Consider the following 15,723-nt stretch of genomic DNA (forward strand, 5'->3'; position numbering starts at 1 on the left):
AATTAGAAAACAAAACAAAAACAAAACAAACAAAAAAAACAACTTCAATTTGAGATGCAAGTCACAATTCCATATTTTTTAAAAACTAAAATAAAACAACTTTTCCCGTATTTTTATTTGAAAGCATTTCTCCTCCTCTTTTCTTCAAACTACCTCTGCTTTCACACTTAGTTAATGTGAGCCTAGCCTTTTAAAAAGTCCAGCAGATTTATATGGCCTGAAATACCTTGAGACTTTTTCCTTCCCTGCCCTTCCCAAGATGCTGGCTATTTACCATAGTGATATCACACTACATGAAGTTTCAAAGTCAGCAAGCCGCTTAAAAATAAACACAAATGAAACAAAACCCGAAAAGCTTTCCTGCAAGCCAAACCTGTTAAACACAACAGCTGTACTTGTTGTATCCTGATGTCTTACACCAAACAGCTCCCTATGTCTAACATTTGTGCAGTCATAACATAAGATGAATTATTAACTTCCTCATTTTCTGCATACCAATCCACTATGCATGTAAAATGCTGAACATAAAACAATGTGACTGCTGGAATATTATGTAAAGTGAGAGAAAACAGTACAGGCTATATTGTGACATTTGGAATCTACATTTCAACAAAAACATTCTCAAATGGTTTTACAGTGCTCATAAGCAGAACTGTGAACTAATCAAGAGAATATTCCACAGGCTGCTCAAAAAGCCCCTTTAAATCAACTATAATCTTTATTGGGTGCTGAAAACATTAGGATTCTATCCAATTTGGTATTTTTCTTCATTATCGGATGTTCAGCAAAAAGATATACAAAACACAGTGGACAAATGACTGCAATTATTAGTAGTCATCTGGACATGAACTTCCTGAACCAGAGACCTTTTGTACCACTATGTTTCAGAATCACTAATTAACCACGTTTTTTACAGTATATCTCAGCTCTGATGAAGTAATTTTATCTATCTGGTAATGAATGCCACAATTTTGCACATTTTGAAGAGTTACTCCATTTACTTTCAGCTGATCTACTATTGAGTGCTTTCCATCTCTTCTGCTATGAAAAATAAGACTTCCTTTAATATGCTTTTCCAGAAAACACTGATGATTTTCCTGACCTCAAAACAACCCTCCCCTCTTTTTTCCCCCTATCCTTTCCCAAGCTGAAGAGCTGCCAACTATTTAGTTTTGGAAGGCCAGAGTAGATAGTCCCTTTTCCCTCCTCAAACTACTACTTTGTGACATTCTTCAAGCAAAAGAAGGTCCAGTTGTGAGTCTGAAGTTCACATAAGGAATCTATTATTGCATAATGGTTTAATTTTTAGACAGAAAAAGAAGCTGCCGACAGCTGTATTTCTGCCTGGTGTTGTTTGAAAATGGGTCCTGTAATTGTTGGTCTTGTAGACTTGCACATCACAAATCTTCAAGGAGTAAAAAACAAAGGAGGTTCTCCTTGTGTTCTCAGCATTCAAAAACCAGTTCAAACCAGACTGTTGCAAAGTATTACTTAACTTCAAGAAAATTATTTCTTCCTTGAGAAAATAAATGTAGCAAGAAGCTGCACAGTTAGCCCTGTTTTGTGACTATGTTCTCCACCTGCAATGCTCACAGGATTCACAGAAATGAACAGAGTGCACAATGTATTTCTCATCTCCAATTTTGTATATGGCCTGAAACCCAAACAATGCACAGAATCCTTTAGCTACGGAAAAACCTATGAGATTGTCAAGTCCAACCTTTGACTGATCACTATCTTTTCAAGACCATGGTGCCATGTCCAGTTGTTTACTGAACATCTTCCTGGGCAGCCCATTCCGATATTTAACAACACTTTCCATGAAGAAATTCTTCCTGCTGTTCAACCTGAACCTCCCCTGGAGCAGCTTAAGGCCATTTCCTCTCATCCAATCACTGGCTGTGTTGGACTAGAGGCAAACCCCTGGAACAATCTCCTTTCAGGCAGTTATAGAGAGCAGTAAGATCCCCCTGAGCCTCCTTCTCTCCAGGCTAAACACCCCCAGCTCCCTCAGCCACTTCTCTCATGATTTACTCTCTAGACCCTTCACCACTGATCACTAATGCTTCAAATGGATGCTTGTTAACTCCAGCAGTGCAGTAATTCCACTTATACTGATGCTTATGGCTTTGGTGGCATAAAAATGCCAAAAAATCAGTTTGGACTTCAAAGTCGAATGCTGAGCACCAAAACAGTACCTGTGCAGAATCACACACGGAACTTCAGACAGCACAGGCACATAGCACAGCAGTTTTTCCAAAGTTAGATTCAACAGGCCACTGAATACAACAAATACCCATGAGTCAGACCAGTAAGCTACTGTAAACTCACATGCTCGAGGCTACTCTTCAGCAACTAGCATTACTCTATCACATATATTGGTAAAGATCACATTCTGATGCTGTCAGAGCCTGCAAGAAAAGAAAACCAACCCTGATTTTGACTGTATAGAAGATGACAAAAGGGAAGAGAGAAGACTACCTGTAATATTTTTTGCCTTCACCAGCATGCTGGATAAAAGTACTCATTTCTCAAAAGCAAAATGTAACGCTCATATGTCAAGCTGGTAAGTCAGTGCTTTAACTGTATGACATGCTCCAACACAGGGAAAGTGATCCTGGCAAGTACTTGACAGAAGACATCAGGAAGACAGATGTTTTAAGTTCCATGTCAAACATGCTGCACTTTAATCAATTTCAGCATCTACTGCAAATATAAAATCAGGTCTTTAAATGTTTCTGTAAGTGAGTAAGAAAAAATTATTGAAAGAAATGCAAACTGGTCTATGACATTTTGCTATTTCTCTAGAAAGGCTGCCTTTCTGGGCTCACCAAAAATGAAACTTCAGAACTCCTGGACAGCGTCACACATGTTATTACAACGCTGAGTTTAACACTCTAAAGATCACGGAAAACAGAATGTTCAAACCAGGACTACTGAAAGAATTTCAGTTCTGAGGCGATTACATTTTGAAAAACAAAGGGACAAAGGTGCCTGGTTTCCATCATGCTTCAGTCTCAACATCTGCCATGCGTTAAAGAAATGAACAAATTTGCAATATTCTGTCTTCCATTTTTTCCCAAATTGTACCATCTAACCATATTCTTCCCTATTTTGAAGGTAGTCTTTAAAATAAACTAAAACTAAAGGAAAGTAATTGTTCTTGCATGTTAGTAAGTGATCGGTGGGTCTGTGTATCATCATGTAGTCAGCTTATACCCTTAATTACAGGTGAGATTACCTTAGACTTGCACAAAGAGCCTGCAGTGCAGATTTTCACAATCAGCTGCCTGCACTACCACTGGCTTATCGATGTACAAAATGAATTTTTGCAAGTAACTAAAAGCTAAGCTACAGATATAGTTCTTTCAAACATCTGAGTCCTAAAGAACAGCAGAGTAACAAACTTTTTTTTTCCCCCAATGTGGGAGTAAAAATTATATACTTTTTCCTTCAAAAAGGATTTCTGTCCCCTAAACAGTACTTTGATTTCAAATAAGAGGTGTCCTTCAGAATACAGCTGCTAATGAAAATTAGGCATTTAAGAAGAGTAGTAAATGGGTACAACCCCACAATGAAGAGAGGTAACTAATGTATTTCTTTAGGGGAAAATACTCCAAAGAAACCACAAATCATTCTTTATATAGCTATCAGTAAATTAGGAACTATGATGCAGCAAAACAACAGAGAAAGGTAAAAATGGATAAAAAGTTGCAATTGATGCAGCTAAGAAGCATAAGACTGTTTAAAGTATAAGAAAAATACAAAAAATAATGTAACTAACTACTAACTAAGGATGGCAAAATTGTCATCAGGAAAAAAACCCTCTGTCATGTGCAATACTGGGAAACAATTAAGATGACATACCTTATGAATAAAAGTAAGTATTTCCCAATGCTCTTAAGAGAGGTAGAGGTATTTCCTCCACCACAGAGAAATTTTTAGAAATAAATACTTGTGATGGCACGGTCAAGTGATTTGTTCCTAATAATTCTGGATACGCTGGGATTCCAGTCTCAAGTGGCTGACAGTTTTACAACACTAACATAGTCCTAATAAATTATTACTTATTAATTTGAAGATTAAAAAAACCCCAAGAAACAACATGGGCCAGAAAGTTTGATACTCAAGTAGAAAATATATAGAAGAAACTGTGGAACTCAATAAATTACCAGACCAAAATAACCCATGTTAACTACCACCAACATAAGATGATAATAGCTTATGCACATGAAGGCCAAAATGATGATTTTACTTAAGTAATATAAAAGTAAGGCAATATAATATTTATCTACATGGCATGATTTACTACTAGGGTGGTTCCAGAATTTTGTCAGAGCAATAAAGAACACATGAAGTGAATTAAAGCTCAGAACAGCACCACACTTTACTTACCGATTTTAAACAGAACTGGCCAGGACTGTTGGTATGTTTAAAAGTACTCAACATTTGCCATGATTTGAAAGTGACTTTAAACACAGCTCCTGATAGCTTGTCGTGGGTGATATGGGCACTGACTAAACTGAGCAGGAGCCAGAACAAGGCCAGAACGACAAAACAAGACAGACTCACTCAAAAATAGGTTGTATTAGAAAATTAAATGTGAAGCATATTGTTTAAGTAGGGACCATATTTTAAACGGCAGATTTATCTATTCTGCACATACCTTTTGTGCAAATTAAGAAAATGACCCAAAGGATGGCAAACATGTTCAGCAGCAGTGGCTACTCTGTATGAGTAATTCCAGTTCTGATAACACAGGCATACTTTGGATTTTATTTTTTGAGCAAGTAAATTCATCCAACGTGCAAGAAACTAACGTCCTAAAGAAGCAAACCTCTGTGAATGACAGCATCTCCTTAATTAAATAGTTTGTGTTCACTTATATACATAAATTGAGTATCTGAGACCACCATCACTCATATCTGTGGCCACCCACAGAAAACCTAGTCAAAAAAGCTTCAGGGAGTCAACAAGCAGAAGCAACATAAGCTACACATGTCTTGTTAAAAGCTTTGTTCAATGCCAAATAGAAGCTCCTCACAAATCAAGATTATCATGAAGGCAAACAATTTCAAGAGCAGAAAGTGTATCTAATGCTGCACTCATCAACTTCTATCAACTCCCTCTGAAATCAAGAGCAAGACACAAGGTCTCCACAATGCTGGTTCTAGACTCACGAATACATTATTACCTGGGAGTGCCACCTTTGATGCTGTAAAATATCCAGTAGAATTAGACTCTTCCACCAGAGAAATATGAAGGGGAGGAGGGGCAAGCAGACATCTAAATAGATCCAAAAAGGACCTCTTGAAAACAAAATGCTGCATGGCCACTGGCTCAATCCTCAAGAAAAGCAAGACAAATCTATATGAAGCAGTAATATTGCCCCTTATCCAGCAATGCAGAGTGCAATGCTAGCACTGAACAGCACCTGAGGCACTTGAGTTCCAACTGCTACAGCTCCACAACAGCCTTGACGGCATTTGAGCTGGAATCTCCAAAAGCTGCATTAATAAACTGGCAAAGTCTGGAGAATTGACAGAAGAAGATGACATCTGGAAGTGGTCGGAAGTAATTTTTAACTATGCAATCCATGGTATCCAGGCATCAACATTCTGTTTCATTCCCATCTGCATTTGAACTTCAAAACTTCAATATCCAAACACATTTGTTTTCCCATTCACATGAACACAGCATGTACAGCCTCTGCTTCATCCGAAAGCAAGCATTTTTTGACATCTCTCATTCTCATGATTTTCCCATTAGATCTCCATTCCTCTTCTGCGACCACAAACACTTAATTCTTCAGGGGTGGGAGGGAGAAACAATCATGTCTTTCCTCCTAAGTGCATCTAGAAGCAAAGGCTTGCAACATAGCAAGTTGTAAACTTTTGCAGGCTTTCAAAAACTATCCTTAAAGCACACAATCCCTGTTGTCTGATCAGAGCAGAGTTCAGAATGAAGATTTAGTAACCTGGCCTTCTGCACAAAGTCTGAGGACAACACTTGCCAGGTGATGGTCTTTAATTAACAACAAAAGTCTTTGAGGCCACTGCCTGAAAGATTTTTCGACTCCAAGACAGGATGACTCAAACAGGTCCTTTTGATCTCTTCTCTTGTGAAAAATGCCCTTTTGTACAATGGATCTATTGTTATATTATCATCCCAATATCCTTAAGGAAACTCACAGACCTAAGTTCAACCAGACAAGAATTCCCAGTTACTATCTACAAACTGGCCTTTGGCTTAAATTGGAAACTCAAAATGGAAACTACACAAAGGAAATTTTGATTTCACGAGTTCTTTCAAAATCAGGATTAAGAAGATACATAAACCTCTCAAGAGTTATTAGTGACCACAGGCCTGAGGGTTCACTGTAAATATGGAAAAGTTATCTACTGACTAATGGAAGATTTACTGAAAGGACAAAAAATAAATGAAAAAGTCATTAATAAAAATGCAACAAAAAAAGGTGTAAAAGTATTAGACTAAAATAAATTGCCTTTATTATACCATACAAGCAAGTGTTTTAACTTACTTATATTAACTTCAATTAATTCGCATTGTATCAGTACTCTGTTTCCAATGGAAGTAAAGCCACTGCACTGTGCTTTACTGTTTGAAATAGCCACAGGCTAACAATGAATACATGAAACTATTTTTTACCTCATTACAACAGTCACAGCTTAAAATGCAACCGCAAAAGCACAAAATTCACTTACATTAACTTTGCTAAAATTCAACCATACTCTTCCCCTAAAAGACTAAATACTCACAGAAGCAAGCAGAACTGTCTTGTTATATGAAGGCATGTTGAAAAAAAAAACCCAAAACGACCAACCAAAACCCCCAATATTCCAAACCCATCAACTCCTACAGTTCTTGCTGTATTTGTGTCTCCCCAGCCTCCTCAGAGGGGAAAGTAGCTGCTACGTAAAGGTCTCGCAGCCACTCCTGCAGACTACAAGGTTCATTGTAGGCAGACAACCACCCCAACTTGATTTCATGATATTTTCTTCAGTGTAAACTTAAAAATCACACATCTATTTTATGCAGAATTACAACATACTTACTCTGCCATTACACGTCTGACGTTATTGGCGTACAACACTGGATTTTTTCTTTCTTCTTCTGAAGGAATGTACACGGGTAGAAACTGCATACAGAGAACTGAATTATACCAAAAATATTTAACATTTTAAACAATCTCTTGCAGCAGTATGGTGAAAGTTGTATACAGTTTGTTGTTACTCACAAAATTATATTAGGACTACAGAAAATATTAAAAATTAAACTTTTAAATGCTTATGCATATGTCATACTTCTAGAAAGTCATGTAACATTGACTCTGCTCATTTCTTACCTCATGGAACCCAAGTAGAATTTTATCTTAATTTCCTAAGTGGAACTCAGCTTTTTAAATAATTTAGAAGTATTAGCACTTTCTTGCAAAAACCTCACTTACATCCTCTGTGTTGTTCAGCTCTTTTCAGATAACCAAAAAAAAAAAAAAAAACCAAAAAAACAAAAAACAAAAAAAACAAAAAACCAAAAAACTTCACAGTAAAAGAATATTGTTCTATAGCTTAAAAATTAAGAATCCAAATTTTAAGGACATCAGGTATTTACTGATCCCCCTGCACATTTTGAAATCATGTATGACTGCCTAATGTACACATGAGAAGGGTTTTAATTTTCTGCTGCTGGATGTTTTGAAAATTTTTTCCTTTCAAATTGGACATCAGCCATTAACACTCCATTGAAAGAAAAAATCTAAATGAATGCAGATGACCAGAGAACCACAGAACAACTGATGTGGAAAATTAAACCAGAACTGCTGGAGATCCACACTAGAAAAGGGCAGCTTTCAGAATGGCATGGCTTACATAAAAATATCTTCCAGTGTTTTAAGCTGTTTTTAAATGTCCATTGAAAAATTACATAAGCACCAAGATCATGGCCAGTGTCACCAATAAAAACCTTCAAAACATTTAATTCTGCCAAGTAACTAACTTCTCAGATGGGAGGAACAAGAAGGGACTACTCTGATCACCGCTACTACTCAGTACCAGACAGACAACTCTCTAAGTAGCGCAGCACAATGAGATAATTTATGCAGTAAGTGAGCAAAATGCTCACAATCCTGTGTAAAGCCTCTGAACTAGAAAAAAAACTGCAAGAAGCTTAGTTGCAGTACATAAAATTACCTAGGGTTAGTGAAAATGGGAATTATGAGCCAGAAATTTCACACTGATCTTTAAAAAGGAAACTAACGACTGGGTGAAGTTGTTAGTCTCTATTTTGAAGTTTAAAATTTCAGCAAATACTTCTCAATAACCATGAAGCTACCTCTGTTTTTAACATTACATAATAGTATGATCAACAGTACCCAAACACTGCCATTGGACATTCATCTGTTTCCTGTAATGGACAAAAATTGAATTTGAATTTTGCTGGAGTTTTCCCTATATACCACTGCAGCAGAAAACATATGACTCCTGTCTTCAAAATTTACATTACAAGCAGGTACACCAGCTTCATGTAATATACAAAACCACAAAGACTGTGAAGTTAACAGATATGGAAAGGCTGTTCCTTCAACTTCCAAACCTCATTCCATTTATTTGAGTTGAAAACCGCTATCAAGTATTTTGTCCAAACACAGAAGTTTGAATATGAGGTGATTTCAGAGGTATTCTACATGTCTGTGCCTAACTCGACATAAATAGCATAATCATTTCAACATCACTAACAAAACTAAGAGAAGCACTCTCAGCTGCTGCAGGCTGTCGAGGATGTATGAACACTGAAGTTGACAGGTCAGCAAAACAAACAGACGAGCCAAAACAAACAACATGTGCAGATGATCACATAACCTTTCTTCTTCACACCATTGCCAGCCTGCCAGTTCTAAGTACAGGATGGGTGGATGGGCAAATATTTACAGAAACTGATTGTAAAACCTACATAGACGCTCACTTCTCAATACACATACTGGATGACACACACAACATCCCAAAACATATATTATACACAGAGAAGCTCAGACTAGCTAACTTTGGATCCTGATTGCTGGATGTTAAATTTTACTAGCTATTATTTAATAAAAAAAAACCCCACTGAAGTTGTGTTGTTTTGTAATATGTCTCCCTGAGTTAGTGGATCATCAGCACTAACTGTGGTATCCAGGCTGGTAGGTATTTGCCAGTATCTCTGTGTTGAGGGAACAGAGCAGTAATATCAACCAACAAGATTCAGAGACCAGGGGGGAAAAATTACTTTGAACATAAACCAACTGATTTTTCCTATATGTTAGTAATCCTCACTGCACTTCTTTACGAAAACAGATTTAACAAGTAGCTCTCAAATATTCTTCCTCATACTTGAGAGCAACCTTGCAAACAGGTCTGCTCCTCTACCCTCTGCCAACTCCTGCTTCAGTATGGAGTATTTCAGAAGGTCACTAATGAGTTTGCTTTCTTTTCACCAAGAACTACCAAAGATCATAGCCTGTTATGCAAGATCTGTAAGAGCTACAGAAACTCAACATCTGCTGGCAGTTGCTGCCTCAAAAATCAAGAAAGCTCATCAGTGCTCACTCCTGTGTGAAAGGACCCATTTTACTTGCCTCGGGCAGAAAACCATGTTCCTGAGAAAGGGTAAAAATCCTGCCAACCACCTGGATTGTCCTAGCCCTGCATGAGGCAGTCACTCCCTGGCCCTTCTGCAAAACTCAGGCCACTACTCTAGAATCACATATGTTTTTTATCCAACTAAATTGATAACATAAACCATAAATTTCTAAAGCACATGCAACTATTGGGTGGCTGCTTTTTTCCACATCCATCAGTTTTGAGAATAATTGATTGCAAAAATAAGCAAACGCAGAGCAATGACAAGTACAGCGATTAGCATGCAATATATGTTACTATTGTAACACAGTGTATGTAAACATGCAATAGTTCTTCCTACTGATTTACTCTGCCATCAATTCCATCTGTCAGAGCTAAATAGCTGCTTCATTATTCAAAAAGCAAAAGAATCACAGAACATCTGTCAAATATCCTATATGACACTTTTCAAATACTGTAATTGTCCACAAAAATGTAATTACTCTGTGTAAAATGCATAAGGGCACCAAGTTGAAAGGAAAGGCTGTAATTGTTTCCACATTTTCACTACAATAGTCTTCAGCCTTAAAATTACAGTATTTTTCTCAAAACAAAGTTAAGAATATAGATACATTTTATTTGTGTTTTTCAATTTCACATTCTGAATAGTGCAGTCTAATAAAAAAAATAGCCAGACACTAAATAACTTATGTGGCCTATAAGAAACCGCCTACAATTTTTCTCTACAACACAGTCCTTAGTTTGCACATCAGCATTCAAATACTTGAATGTTTAACATACAAAGTTGCTACAGTAATTGAAACAGCATTTGGGCCATGAGAAGACAAGAAATTTGTTCACAAAAGACTCTTTAAACTGAGCCAGAAATTTATCTACTCAAGTCTAATCAATAAAAAAATAGCCTTATGCCAACTGGAAAACTGTATTTTGCTATTCCATTTTTAAAATATATTGTCAGATGCAGAAGCCATTTGTCTAAAATATAAGTGGTATCTTAACTTGTTTTTACAAACATACATAAAAGATTTGAATGCAAACTTTTACTGCAGAATTAAGTACAGTATTATGTATTCTGCAACTGCTCAGAATACACTGGATTTTTTTTTACTGACCTCGATTTCCACAGAATTGTGAAATTGACATAAAGTAAGCCACAGAATTTCAAACCTAAAAGGGGAAAAAGATAGGGAAGGATGGAGGAAAAAAAATTATATGTAGTGAAACTGTAATACATTATGCTCCAAAGCCTTCATGTAGCATCCTACTTGTAGGTATGATCATATTCAGATAAAAATTACCAGAAAAGGCCTTTGAAAGTACTTCTACATATTGCATTCTGTAAGGTGAAACAAAAGTAGTTTACACTGAATTGGCATCTTAAAAATAGTCAAAACACAGGAAGACAAACAGTGAAAGGCAATATAATGCATAATGTGTTAAAGGAAGAATAAGTCTGTTTCAGAAAACTGCTGTATTCAGCACAGAGTTGGCAAGATTAATTATGTAACCACTGAGATTTTATCATTACCTCAGTTTGGAATCAAAGTTCATTATACTTCCAAAGTCTGTTAATGAAATGCAGTACATGTGTTTCAATAGCCTAAGATACAAGATAACTGGAATCAACTTGACCTTAGAAAGCATTAAGATTCAAATCCAGGAAAGGATTTAGTAAACCTAAATTAAGGAGCAGTGTCAAGTAGCCACATTTTCATATAGTATCTAGGTAGTTACAGCAGTCAATCATTGTGAGGGGACAACTTGTCAAAATCCTCTTACACAGATAAAGTACAGTTCCTAGAAGCAAAACCCTACTCATTTTGTTATACACCCATAAAGGGCTGCAGAATGTTTCCCCTCCTTCCTTCTTACTGAGCTTCCAACACATTAAAGCAAAGAAAATAATCAGGAACAACAATAGAGCCCGTAATTTAAATTTTATGTCCCTAACAGAAACATGAAAGCCTGGTTTCTAGGTCTTTGCTCAAGAGCATTAAAAATCCTCAGTAAGTTACAACTGAACTTTTCTCTCTGCCATCTCTGTAATCCTCAAAGATTAAACCCTGAACTTAAATAAAAATTTAAAACTAATAGAACCTGTATCTAACTCAACTACGGCCATTCTCTGTTTTCAAGGTAGACTCTGCTCTGAATACTGTCAAAATAGTAAAAACATTATTTTCAATCTGTGTAAGAAAGTGTTTAAGTTTCCATGTGACAAGTTTTCAATCCATCTGACAGGCTACAGCACCTTCGAACAAACAGAATACTCCTAAATACAGAAACATTACCAGATTATGTTTTGGCAAACACTAAACCAGAAAATACTTGTTTGCTGAGAAAAGGAAGCCTGTTATCAGTCTTAATAGTATTTTCTGCTACGAGATCACAAATACATTTTAGGTCACCCAGGAGAATTAATCCTAATTAAGACAAGCTGTAATTTAAACTGACCCAGTCAATTTGTATAACATCACATGGTGCCGCAGATTCTGATTCAGCTTTAATTTAATTTAACTTCATTAGCAGAGGTCAACACTTCAGAATAAGGGTTTTGTAGACATTACAGTGATCTGAGGCAACACACCTACAAGTTTCTTCCTTTTTCCTCTGTGTTCTTGAGTCCTCAGTTAGTATTTAAAGGTGTAAGTACGCTACTCATCTTTCTCCTCTATGGCTGAGTTACTTTTTTGCATTAATTGCAGTGCAAATGCAAATGAAGAGGCAGGAGCTCATGAGGACAGAAATCCCTTTATGCAGCAAATGCTGCAGTGTCTATTTACCTTAGACACAACCATGAGTCTATGGTTGTGTCTAAGGTAAATAGAGACTGCAGCATTTTTTTGAGTAGACTCATCTACTTCTAAATTAACAAACGACTTGTAAGCTGAACCTTAGGAAGTGATCAGTGATTTCCTCAAGTCTCCAAATCATGTCCTTAATTAGACCTGGTTCCTAAGTGCAAAGCCTAATTGACAAAATTCCAAATTACTTGAATCTTGGCTAATCCCCATGTTTTCCTCATTACTACTAAAATACAGGATCTCCTGTGGGACATTCAAAACAATACAAAGTATTAACCACAGAAGCCAACTCCCCTTTACTTAGGGTTCAAAATTTGTGGTTTTCATCTTCATCTAAACATTTTGGAATTTCTACTCAAATCCCAATGAGAAAATAATGCTTAATTTTTTTTTAAACATGCAAGAATTGCTTTGTTTAATATTTTCTATTATATGAATTTACTAAAGAACCTCTAGAATAACATTTCATTTCAAAAAAGGGACAAAATTATATTCAGACAAGATAATGGAAACAATATCTCCAAATTCTTTGAGTGGATTGACAGATTTCATGAGAGCAGACCAGTTTCTAACAATAGCCCTGGATTTCATAGAGTAGATACCAAATCAACTTGCATGCAATCGAACATTTAGAGCAGAAGCAAGTTGTTCTACTTCAGGGCCTTGGCAAAAAAAAATTTGAAATAAAACCCTAAAATTCGTTCTGCAAACCAACAAAATCATAGCAGCAGAAGTACATTGTTTACACCTGGATTCCTCTTAATGACTACTAGTATAATTAGAGAATAACAGATAAATTAATCCCAAAGAATAATCAAATTACCAGCAACTGGTTGACTATATATGCATATAAATCACATAAATAAAAACTAATAGAGGAAAGCAATGAAAAAAGCAATAAAACATTAACCACTTACGCTCCTGGCCCTTGCCATGTCCATGTGATTGTGTCCTAAGAAGAGAAGTGTGACATTTAAAATTAATTGTTGTGCTTTCAACTTTTTACATTGCATACATTACAGCATAACTGACAATATATGACTAAGAAGTTTTCATGGAAACTTTTGTGCTCTTTGCAAAAGTTCTTAACCCTGTTAGGAATCAGCTCATCTTTCATACAGCTATATAGCCAAAGTGAACACTGTGTAAAACTCTAAGAGAGGACAAAGAGCAGTCAAAGAAGTGAACAAGATGCAAATAGTGAAAAATGGAACAGAGATCTGTAAAGGAATATATAACAGAGAGTAATATGACAGTAAAATTATCCCATTTTTAACTAATACTAAGAAAACAGCATGGGAAAAAATTGCACTACTTGGAAATGTGATTTAAGTGTACAAGAAAGAATCCAAAAACCTGGAAATTTAGTTCTGTTCTAACTGGGAAAAATAGTTCAAATCATAAGTGTAAAGACAAAAACTCATTAATTCAGGTTTCTGAAACACTTGATCGGAAAGATTTTTTTTTTCAACCTACTGAACAAGTTCAAGGTCAGTCCTATCCTACCATCCAAACTCATTCTAGAGATTTCAGGTATTCACATGCACCATGACCATGAAAAATCAAGTTAAACTCAAGTTTAAATTACCATTTAGAGCAAAAGGCCACCAAAAGTAGAAATAAAAGAAAGCTAACCCATCCATAAAAGGTGAAAAAAATGATTAATGATAGAACAACAGTTTGAAGAGTAAGGTCAATATGTCATAAAGATTCATTAAAAATTTAAAACTTGACATTTAACAATTATTTTCAATCAAACAAAATATGATAAAGGATGAGTCTGTCTGTGGCAATTTATCTGCATTAAAAAACCCATCTCCATGTAGTGATCTTTTAGAACTATAATGTGGATAGTTTATCCTGTTACACTGTTTCTAGCTATTTTGATGTCTCTGGTAACACTGCAAGTAAACACCTTATGGGGTTTGTCTTTTTCCCCACAAGGAACTTTCATTACAAACCATGAGAAACCAGTGTAGATAGCTGATAACTTATCTAGAGACCAGATCTGCCTTAGAGAACACCAAGCACTGCACATCCCAACTCACCTCTCTAAATTGCAATAGCACCGAGGGAGATAAAGAACAATGTGATCTCCACAAGTGTCTGGATCACTGAACAGTGTCTAGTTATTTTCAGAATCCAGCCTCATGCTGGCTAGCTGGCAAGTCAAACTTAAGCAATCCATGTTATCTATTAACAATCCTGCAAGAAATTCCCAATGCGAATGCAATAGTAGACAGGCATGCTTTTTCTTGTAAGAACTTCAGGATGCAACAGGGATAATGGCCAGAAATGCTATCTAGAGGAAAACAGGATTCTGATCTGCAAGAGGCAGATCCATGTTACAGGAGACTCCTACCAGCACAACCAGTATCTTTATGATAAAAACAACAAGTGGACAAAGGGAAGTAGGATTTTCCTTACGTAACTAAGTTACCTTTTATATTTATCACAGCTACCAGCTTAGGCTTCTGGACAACATTCTCTTTGACAGCATTCTGAGTACACTTTGAAACTACTGTATCTAGTAATGAATACTTTAAACTGTGTGGAAGTACATAAAATTATACAATAGCTTGCTTGGAAGGGACCTCTTAAGGCCATCTATTCCAACTCCCCTGCAATGAGCAGGGACATCTTCAACTACATCCTGTTGGCCAGAGCTCCATCCAACCTGACCCTGAATGTTATCCCCTCTGTTATTTCCCCTCGGCAGGGAAGGAAACAGGGAGAAGAGCCATGTTCCATGGAGTTTGTATTTGCCACAAGAAGATACTGAGAATCATATACCAGCCTTCAAATAGGAGATTGGCTGTGTTTTTACAGGTTCAGTTAACCCTGATATTCCAAAACTGTGTAAGAGCTGCTGCTAAACCTCTTATCAAATAGCAGAGTTACTTGTGGAAAACATTTGGACATCAAATACATTTTAAATGGCTCTGTGATATTTAAAATGGTATATAGTTTATGGATTTTCAAAATTTCGTAAGTAACAGCACTCAGACAGAAATTTCAAATGAAGAAATAAAGAAAAAAAGTAAAAAAATTTAAAAAGGGTTGCAGTAGAGAACCTATGCGTGAAGACATTAAAGCATTTATTCTAATCAGAACATAAGTTGTAGCTCTCAGGCATCCAATAACTATAATACTATTAATCTAGACAACCAGTAGCAAATTTTGAATACCAAGTCTAAACAAGATTTTAAGCCTTAAAATTTCTTTCTGCTCATGCATCAAGAAGAGCAATATAGTAAAATATTACTACTAAAAAGCACTGATAC

General features: G+C 36.2%; 1 protein-coding gene across 1 annotated transcript in view; it reads right to left on the reverse strand.

Moving 5' to 3' along the window:
- LPCAT1 (lysophosphatidylcholine acyltransferase 1) overlaps positions 1-15,723 on the reverse strand; it is a 65,485-nt gene that overhangs the window by 26,317 nt on the left and 23,445 nt on the right. Inside the window, exons 7-9 of the mRNA XM_083866410.1 lie at positions 13,357-13,391; positions 10,748-10,802; positions 7,077-7,159 (exon numbers count right to left, since the gene is read on the reverse strand). Coding sequence (XP_083722536.1) covers positions 7,077-7,159; positions 10,748-10,802; positions 13,357-13,391 — 173 coding nt within the window. The remainder of the gene's footprint in view (positions 1-7,076; positions 7,160-10,747; positions 10,803-13,356; positions 13,392-15,723) is intronic.

The sequence above is a fragment of the Zosterops lateralis genome, assembly GCF_965231275.1.
Source record: "Zosterops lateralis genome assembly, chromosome: 1".
NCBI lineage: Eukaryota > Metazoa > Chordata > Aves > Passeriformes > Zosteropidae > Zosterops > Zosterops lateralis.